Raw genomic sequence first — 10,169 nt, forward strand, 5'->3', positions numbered from 1 at the left:
CACAAGTGTATAAACCAAGCACTTAAGCTTGCAGACTGCTTCTACAAAGATTTGTGAATGAATGGGTCACTCTCAGGAGTTCAGTAAACTTCAGCGTGGTGCAACAAGTCCAGTCCTGAAATTTCCTCATTACTAAATATTCCACAGTCAGCTGTGAGTGGGATTATAACAAAGTGGAAGCAATCAGGAACAACAGCAACTCAGCCAAGTGTGTTAGATCACGTAAAATCACAGAGTGGGGTCAGCAGATGTTGAGGCGCATAGTGCGCAAAGGTCAGCAATCTTCTATAGAGCCAGTCGCTACAGACCTCCAAACTTCATGTGGCCTTCAGATTAGCTCAAGAACAGTGCATAGAGAACTTCATGGAATGGGTTTCCATGGCTGAGCAGCTCCATTCAAGCCTTGCATCACCAAATACAATGCAAAGCGTCGGCTGCAGTGGTGTAAAGCTGAACACTGGCCTCTAGAGCGGTGGAGACATGTTCTCTGGAGGGATGACTCACCCTATGGATTAAGAATGGGATGTCACTCAAGTTATATGCATGTGAAGGCAAATAATTTTGGCAATACAGTGTATTTGTCCACCAACAGTATAGCGGTGAACGGCGATATGACCGCCCACCAGCAGGAGGCAGTAGAGGTCAAACTGTGTAAACCTTCAGCACCCGGAAAAGCTTCGTGCTGGTTACATACATGTGTTTACACTGACTGAACGGACTTTTTAACTATATTTTTCCTACGTTTGTGCTCACCAACATGTCTTCGAATAGCCGCAGCAGCGACGATCATTTTGAGGGACAGTCCGAAATCAAAGAAGAGCTAAACAGAAAGGTAGCGTTAGCTCAAACATGTTCCTGCTAGCTAACGTGGCGGTTTCCCAGCTAGACTGATTTAGGCTGTTATTTACTTTATTCAAAAGTATTCTGACTTTTCTGTTAGTTTTATGCGTCTTAGCAGATTAAAACTGTGTAGGTTCTTTTTCAGTGAAATATTCCGTGGTGCTAATTTACAGATCAAGGAGCAGAAGGTTGTTGTGGACGAGTTGTGCAACTTGAAGAAAAACAGGGTGAGTGGAGGAGGTGGAGAAGTCTCATAGTTTATTAGATTATCTCTATATTTGTGCATTCATGATGGGGAAACATGCGGACTTCACCCCTTTGTTGTCAGACTGGTTGAGTCCTGAAAGCTTAAATGTGGATTGATGCAGATTATTTCCCCCGCAGAAAGTCTACGTCCAGCAGAGGAACAGTCACATCTTCTTCCTGGCAGACAGAAGTCAGACGCTCGCTTCATGTAAAAGTAAGATTAGACAAAGGCCTTTTAACCCTTCTGGCTGAGAGGTGGATATATAGATATATAAATACATGTCACACAGCATGTGAAAAGCAGGCTGAAGTCCACTTTATGTTTCCTAAAATGTAAAAACTTCTAGATTGACATGCAAAAACCAGATTTATCCCTCTGTGTTTATTTTCTTCATCCATCTATTTTCTGCCACTGTCCGGGGTGGGTTGCAGGGGCAGCAGCCCTTGCAGAGAAACTCAGAGCTCTTTCTCCCGAGCCACCTCCTCCAGCTTATCCAAGGGAACACTGAGGCATTCCCAGGCCAGCCGATATATAATCTATCCAACCTGTCCTGGGCTTATCCTGGGGACTCCTCCTGGTAGGACATGCCCAGAACATCTCACCCAGGATGCTTCCTTGTCACATGCCTAAACCGTCTCAGCTGGATTCAGTGTGGAGGAGTCCCTCTCAAATGACTGAATTTCTCACCCTCTCTCTAAGGGAGAGGCCAGACAGCTTTTGGAGAAAGCGCATTTCTGCTTCTTGCATTTGTGATCTCGTACTTTCAGTCACTACCCAAAGCTCGTGACCATAGGTGAGGGAAGGAACGCTGTTACACTCACCTCTATTGTCACCATAAGGCACTGGTACAGTATCTGCATCACTGCAGACACAGACCCGTCTGTCACTCTCCCACAGTTCTCTCCCATGAACAAGACCCCAAGATAGTTTAACTCTTTTAGTTGGGGATGCAGCTCATCCCTGACCTGGAGTGGGCAGGCTCCAGGGTGGGGTCTGGTAACCCTATCCCAGGCAAGGTAAACTGCTCTCTGGATTTTTTTTTTAATCACTCATAGGGGTGATCCGAATCACTCTTCATCTGGCTCCTCACCCTATTTGCTAAGGGAGACCCAACAAGGTGCAACATAGCCCCAACATGGGATCACTGGGACACACAAACCCCTCCACCATGATAAGGTGGCGATTCACAGAAGTTTGTTTATTTTCTATGAAGTTTTAACTTAAAGATGCCAAACTGTTTGTTCTTTGAATAATTGGGATTTAGTAACAATGCAGAAAGATTAATGCTCACTTGTAGCACGTTCATAAATTATGAAACTTACGATAAAAACTCCACTAGGTTTACAAGTAACTGGTAATCGATCACAACCCAGTTACTGTTATCCCCAGAAGCTAGACAGAAAATTCACCGGCATCTTCGAGGAGTAAATATCTGTGGCTGACTGGCTGGGTCGCATCCCTAGGTGTGTGCGGCTGTGCTGAGTGGGGGGGTTTGTTTATTTTCACTTTATTCATCAGAAACGGTTCAATAAAGGACTTTTTACAGACGTAGATTTGAGAGATTTGGAAATATTGGAAAGTCCAGTTATTCTTGGTTGTGCCATTGCTTGACTGCCTTTGTGTGCAGCCACGGTTCTCAGTCTGTGCCGGCTTTTCCCGTATTTGCTCATTTTCAATTTGATGCCAGCAAACGGTTCCTGTAAACCTGGGACAGGGTCACCAGTCTGCTGCATCATTTATTTGTTTTTAACAACACTAAGAAGTTTATCCTGCAGTAACCTGCTATATTAACCTTGCTGTGTCCTAAATACTGTTTTGTTAATAAATTAGATTGTAGGAAAAATATGAGCTTATGGTATCATGTAACTGTTGCGTTCTTCTGTCTGCAGAGGAGCTGGATTCTATGAAAAAGGAACTGCAGGACATCTGAGGGCACAGCACCACCACGATGTGCGGGATTTTCTGTGCGCTGAGTCTGGCGTCCGCTCACTTCCAGAGGAACCAAACAGTTTATGAACATTTAAAAAAAAGAGGTCCCGACTCGAGCCGGGAGCTCGCTGTCACAGGCTCAGATCTCAGCTACCGCTGTTTATTCTCTGCTCATGTTCTTCATATGAGAGGCCTCCTCACTGCTCAGCCGCTTCAAGACGACGCTGGAAACATCCTGCTGTGGAACGGAGAGATTTTTGGCGGCCTGCCGGTGACGCCAGAGGAGAACGACACCGCAGTTGTAGCTCAACGGCTGTCGTCTTGCAATTCCCTTTCAGAGGTTCTCTCTGTCCTGTCTGCTATTCGTGGACCATGGGGGTTTGTTTATTATCAGAAGGCAGGAGACTACCTCTGGTTTGGCCGAGACTTCTTTGGTAGGCGGAGCTTGCTGTGGAAGTTTGACATAGAGGCCGGGGAACTGACTCTGACTTCTGTGGCTGCTCACGTTTCTGGTCCCGCTCAGTGCGTATGGCAGGAAGTCCCGGCAGCTGGTGTGTACAGGGTTGACCTGAAGACAGCTGCAGAAGCTGGCAGTGTGGCATTTGAGGTTTACCCATGGGCTCCTGCTGGAAGTGATGGCACCTTGTCTCACGTGTTGGAGTCTGTACCGAGGGGTTGCAGTGCTGCGATGAACCAGTCAGGTCTTAAACTCGCCTCACCTGTTTCCCCTCTGAATGTGTCGCTTCCAAATTCATTAAACAAGACTGAAATTCGCTGGAACTCACATTTGTCTGTGGAGGATCTGCAGGAGCTGCTGGCCAGCGAGGAGAAAACTGATGAGGTGAAACATCTCATCGATGTTCTCAGCGAGGCGGTGAGGAGACGCGTTCAGTCTCTGCCTTTCAGGGCTCAAAACTGCTTACCTCCTGCTACTGACTGCGCTAGTGTTGCCATACTTTTCTCAGGAGGCATCGACTCTATGATCCTGGCTGCTTTAGCTGACCGTCACATACCTGCTCATGAGCCCATAGACCTGCTCAACGTGGCCTTTAAACTACAGGAACCCAGAAAGCAGAATGAGTCCTCAAAGAAGCCCAAAAAGTCCAAAAATAAGTTGACAGATTCAAAAACCGATCGGGGAAATTCCCAAGTGTTCGTCCCCTTTGACGTTCCTGACAGAATCACTGGAAGAGCTGGGCTCAAGGAACTACAAGATCTGAACCCTGAGAGGAAGTGGAACTTTGTAGAGATCAACGTAACGCAGGAGGAGCTGCAGGAAAAGCGCCTGGAGCGCGTTTGTCACCTGGTGCATCCACTGGACACGGTGCTGGATGACAGCATCGGCTGTGCCGTGTGGTTCGCTGCAAGAGGGGTGGGGTTCATTACGGAGGGCGACCGCCAGAGGGCGTTCACATCGTCCGCAAAGGTGATGAATTTGATGAAATTGTCCCCTGAGGAGGATACTGAGGGATAAAATTACAAAAATACTGAGCTTGGAGTGACCAGAATGAGTCCCCTTTAATTTTAAAAAGGTGTGATCAGAGATGTTCCTGATTTTCCTTCTCTTTGTCCTGACTGCAGGTCATTTTGACAGGAATTGGAGCAGATGAGCAGCTGGCGGGTTACTCCAGACACAGAGTCCGGTTTAAGACCTCTGGACACGAAGGCCTCATCCAGGAGTTGGCCATGGAACTGGGCCGGATCTCATCCAGGAATTTGGGCAGAGACGACAGAGTGATTGGGGACCACGGCAAGGAAGCGCGGTAGGTTGGAGTGATGACTTAAAGCAACTTATTTTGTCTGTGTGGCAACTAAGATGTTAATTTTAATGGATTTCCTTATAAAATCCTGAATATCCTTGATGTCCCTCTGTCATCCTTGATGACAACTTTTACTAATTTGCTGTTGTCGTCTTCACTGTTTTTAAAACATTTTACTGCCACCTGCTGTCAGTACGTGGAACAACATGCATGACAAAGAATATAAACAAAAAATTGGAACCAGTCATGGGGAAAAACTGAAAATGACCCTGAAAGCATGTTTTGGTTCAGTTCTGGTTGTTTCTGTTTGATTGGAGGAGGTACTGTCTGCCTGTGTCTGTGAATTCTTTCCGTATAGAGATTTTAAATTGAGCTGTTTGTACACTGATTATAAGCTAAATACCAACTATTTCCATAGCTTCATTATAAGATTGTAAACTGGATTGGAATGACTGAAATTCTGGTTGATATAAAAATTATATTTAAAATAAGTTTTTTGGTTATTTATTCTCCCTTTGTGTCAAAGTCTCAGCTTTTCATCACAGTTATCTCTGAATATTTATGCAGCTCAAACTCAGAACCGGATTAAATGTCATGTTATTTGCACATGGGCCAGTATAAGTTGTACTTGTTAATAAGAGCAAAGAGCCCATCAAATTGTGCTCTTCAGTGGTGTAATTTGTGTTAAGGCACAATTATTAGTGTAAGCAACTGTTTCACAAATGATATATTTTTGTATCATATGATCTGAGAGTCCCAGGGTGCTCCACAGCGCCCTGGGAGGTGCCTTAAAATGCTACAGTGGTTAATTTATCTGTTAGTATTTGATGCATGAAATTATGAACGGCACACGGCTCAAATCTGATGCCCAGTGTCAGATTTCATGTGTGAGCATCGCAGATTAAAGTCGTTTCCCTCTGTGGACGCTCTGCAGGTTTCCATACTTGGACGAAGACGTGGTGAGCTACTTGAATTCTCTTCCTGTGTGGCGGAAGGCTGATCTGTCGCTTCCCCGAGGAGTTGGCGAGAAACTCCTCCTGAGGCTGACGGCGAAGCGGCTGGGGCTCGGCCAATCGGCCGTCCTGCCCAAAAGAGCCATGCAGTTCGGTTCCCGCATCGCAAAGATGGAGGACAGCCGTGAGAAGGCCTCAGACAAATGCACAAGACTCCACATCGTTTAGATTAATAAAACAAAATTTATAGAAGATATTCATTATAAAGCCAAAGGTGTATTTACAGTCACATGATAATTTTCTTCTTGGATCAGTTTTAACATGAAATAATAAATTTCCTTCTACTTCATGTACGACTCAACGTCCTGAAGTTTTTCTTTGAAGTAAAGATCGCATTCAACGTAGGAAGGCAAATTCCCGACATCAAAACGCCCGGAAATCTCCTGAATGTAAACGGGTTTCCTGAAAGAAAGAAAAATACTGTGAACTACCCAAAAACTGCCATCATCATTATGTGGAGTATCATTTAAGTGTATGATGAATACAAAAACAGATACAAAATTAATATTTATCTTTTAAGTTTGGAGGAAAACTCAGATTCCTGAATGTCTGCAGAAATTACCTCGAGATGAGCCACGACACAAAGTTCCCGGGAGCGTCTTTCTCTGCAATGGGAGCATCCTGTGGAAATATGAAGTTTCACAATAATAAGATGAAAACGCACAATTTAATTTTAAGACGTCTGATTATTTGGCTTACCTTCTTTTCCTCGAGGAAGATGTCCAACAGAGGAAGACCTTTCTTTGAAAACACGTAGAAACACGGGCACTGAAAACCAGAAACCTTCAGCTGAGTGTAAACTCACACCCTGCACTAAAGCTGCTCCATTAAAAAACATAATCTCATTCATCTGATCGGCACTGTAACGATATCATGATGATTCACAAACTTCATTCAGTTATTGAACTTAATTTTTTTTTTACTGTGAAGTTAAAATCAAATGAAAATGGCATTTAAACACAGGTGGGGGTCATGGGGTCGTCTGTTTAGGGGCTGTTTTTGGATCTTTGCTTCATGAGGAGCGTCAGGTGGCAGCGGGCCTGCATGTCAGCAGCAATCACCATCTGTGTTAGCCTGATGTTTAGCGGATAATTTGGTCCACCCTCCTGTTGATATGGTCACTTATGGTGCACAAAACCAACATGGAGAAGCCCAAAATGCAGATTCCAAGGCCAATGAGTGACGTCACTGTGGCTAGGTCCAGTTGTTTTTACAGTCTGTGTTTTTGCTCCAAGTTCCTCAAGTGTATGTAGCACCACACAGTGACTGTGCTGAACTTACTGCTCTCCTGGACTCTGTCTCAGAGGGAAGAGGCTTCTCCTTCATACAGAGGACACAAAGATCACCGTCTACCTCCAGGATTCCATATTTATGAGTTTCTGAACACACAAATACAAAATACAGCTAAATGCGAAGATTAGGTAAAACCAAAGCTGACATTGGACACCTGAACGGTTCATTAACCTCACCCTCGTCTCTGCACTGATACGACAGCACCAGGCAGGCGTCTTCACACTTCGACTGCACGTCGGAGAATCTCTCTTTAACTTTCCTGAGGCTGAAATCTTCTTTGAAGAGTGTGTCACTGTTCAGGATGGAGAGGGAGAGACAGCCACATCTCAGACCCGATTACACACTCAAAACACACTTTACTGCGAGTCAAGGAAGATAAACGTACCCTCCGATAACCACGACATGATCTTCTATGTTAAAGTGCTTCACGGCAAGCTGCAGGCAGGCCACGGCGCCGAGACGCTCCTGAAGAACGACGAGTCAGACCATTTAAAATCAACCCATGGCACTCTAACGCCACAGGATGTCAACCTGATCTGGGCGCAGTTTTTACAGGAGCTTAAATGTGTTTTGGATAAAACGTGTGCATGCATCTGTGACACCGTCTCTTTAGAGGTGAATACAGCAGGACGTTAGCTGCTCGGGATGTTAAATGTGTGATCAGGCTGTGTCAGAAGTGTGTATTGTCACACACCGGTCTGTTTAAAAACCCAGCACTGCAGTGGGCGCATGTGTGAAAACGTCTTTAGAAGACGTATGAAAGTGTAAAACATTACATCATTGCTTGTCGTCTGGTCACTGAGGATCTTGACATTTGTGAAATGTGTCGCCCATTCTTCAAACGCTGCGTGGTACAGAGCGTTGGTCTGTGGAGAGAAACAGGGCGGGTCACCGACTCTCAGATCAGGGTCAGAGCTGCACGCCGCTGATGAAGATGAGATTTGGTTCTTAATGTTATTAAAATGATCTGTACTGTAAGCGGAACAAACAAGGACAGGACCAAAGTATTATTAACAAACTTTACTTACTGCATCACAAGTGAAGGTACCCACTTTTAAACATCTTTCATTTATGTCTATTTATTTGATAAATATGTAAACTGAGTCACAGAGTTATTTTTTATGTTTAACACAGACAGTGTATGTAGACCTTTATTCAAACCTGGTATATGGTTTAACAGTTAAATAGGGTCGGGTCAGACTCCTGTGAAATGTAGTCAGTTACTGAATAAAAGTTACATGGAACTATTAATGTAATCCCTTAGATTACCATAAGCAGAATTTTTTTTATTCTTTTTTTTCTCCGGGTTTTTAGATCTTTCTGAGAACAGAACAGATTGGCTGGGAAAGCTCGGGGAGAGCGCAGGGGAAGACAAACGACCCGGGGCGGCTCCAAACTCAAGCTTCTGTGGCGGCCTCGCAGTGTGTGGGTCACATGCTAATCTGATTACTTTTGGATTACTCTGACATTTGCTGTATTTTTTCTACATTTAGTAAACAATTTTATTCTATTTTACTTTATTCAATTGATTTTTTTTTACTTATTGTATTTTATTTACATTTAACTTGTTTTTTGTATTTTATTGATTCATTTGTTTTGTTTAAACTACTGACCTCTTATTTCTTTAAAATTTTTTCTATTTATTTGAGCTTTCTTTAAGCTATTTTCCTGCAGGTTGTGTTTAATGCTGTGGCTGCTTTCCCAGCTTTGGGGGTAAATAAAGTTGATCTTATTAAAATTAAACTTTACTAAAAACTTTAAAAACAGTCACAAATGTGTTTCATAAATGTTCTCTTTAAAAACCTCTTAATGCTAATGAATTTATACTGCATAAAACAATATCACAGTAAACCAGATTCCCCACACACACAAAATGTGATGTGTGTGTGTTAGGACTGGTAATCCTAATGCAATCTTTGCTGGTTACTTATTTGTCTCTACACTAAGCGAACATTTACATGCACTGGAACAAACATACTCATTGTACGAGAGTAAAAGCAGATACCGTTACTATCTGACAGTGTTGTAACGGAGTACTTACTACGACATAAATGCTGTCCACGAAGCCGGAAGCGGTCAGCGCGTGGACCCAGTGGGTGATCAAAGCGCACCGACCCACCGGCAGCAGCGGCTTGGCGACGGCCGCCAGGTGAGCGAACCTTCCGCTGGTGTCCGCCAACACATCCCTCTGGAGCCGGGTTCCGTACCCGGCGGCAAGAATCACCGCTTTCATTCAGACTTTGTGACCGGGAGGACCGCCGGTGAGCTATCAGCGGCTTTACCGGGAGACACGGCCGAACGTCAGCGGTTATAAACCGAGAGAAATGGGGCAAACTTTGAAAACAGTCCACAGAAGAGGTTCTGGGTGTTCTCGCGAGGTTAGAGGTGTAACTAGTAGTTTGAAAATATAGCCACGCGAGATCCGAGATACTCTAACGGCTCTAAGGAAGACTATCACTTCCTGTTGCTATTTCCAAATTAAAAGCAGAGCTCGTCCAAGGAATTTCACAGTAAAAAGACTTCAATATTATTTATTGAAGTCAAATATGAAACTATTAAAACCCCAATAAATATAATAAAATATGTATCATTACTACAAGATAATATAGCTTGTGCTTTTTAATTATTATAGAGCACAAGCTTGCTATAAGATGCTCATTACTGGATCATCAGTTTGACAAAGTGAAATTCCACACAGCCTAATCACACATTCAGGAGACCATCGGGGCAAGAGCTGGGTGGAAAACTGAGTATTTGTGAAATAATGCCAACAAGTCCAGTCCAGCTCAGAGATTTAATCAGAAAAAAAAGATTTTGTTTTAAACAAATGTGCGAGCAAATACACAGAAAATCACTGTCACTAAACTCCTGCATGTATCAGTACACACAGCTGCAAAAACAGACAAAAGTAGTCACAGAAATGTCTTATTGGAAACACAAGAAATAAGAGTTTGTGGGATGCAATGGTAGGATCCAGTAATGGCAGAATATTTATATCACCAGCCAGCGCCAGCTTATTTAAACTTTACCAGTAATCTGGTGCTGGTGATCATGGAGAAATTATTTTGGCTGTTTCATATAAAATTT

The 10,169-nt window shown here is 43.7% G+C and overlaps 2 protein-coding genes across 2 annotated transcripts; one reads left to right on the top strand and one right to left on the bottom strand.

Annotated features, from left to right (window-relative positions):
• Window positions 1-1,223: 1,223 nt before the first annotated feature.
• Window positions 1,224-6,078, top strand: asnsd1 (asparagine synthetase domain containing 1). The gene is made up of 4 exons (XM_030758942.1): window positions 1,224-1,300; window positions 2,977-4,442; window positions 4,598-4,779; window positions 5,711-6,078. Exons 2-4 carry the CDS (start codon window positions 3,036-3,038, stop codon window positions 5,955-5,957), a joined length of 1,836 nt encoding a protein of 611 aa, XP_030614802.1. The 5' UTR covers window positions 1,224-1,300; window positions 2,977-3,035; the 3' UTR covers window positions 5,958-6,078.
• Window positions 5,986-9,486, bottom strand: LOC115801199 (uncharacterized). The gene is made up of 8 exons (XM_030758944.1): window positions 9,124-9,486; window positions 7,859-7,948; window positions 7,468-7,547; window positions 7,259-7,374; window positions 7,071-7,168; window positions 6,489-6,557; window positions 6,352-6,410; window positions 5,986-6,191 (listed from the first exon to the last, which is right to left on the bottom strand). Exons 1-8 carry the CDS (start codon window positions 9,313-9,315, stop codon window positions 6,071-6,073), a joined length of 825 nt encoding a protein of 274 aa, XP_030614804.1. The 5' UTR covers window positions 9,316-9,486; the 3' UTR covers window positions 5,986-6,070.
• Window positions 9,487-10,169: the final 683 nt, after the last annotated feature.

The sequence above is a fragment of the Archocentrus centrarchus genome, chromosome 21 (assembly GCF_007364275.1).
Source record: "Archocentrus centrarchus isolate MPI-CPG fArcCen1 chromosome 21, fArcCen1, whole genome shotgun sequence".
Lineage (NCBI taxonomy): Eukaryota > Metazoa > Chordata > Actinopteri > Cichliformes > Cichlidae > Archocentrus > Archocentrus centrarchus.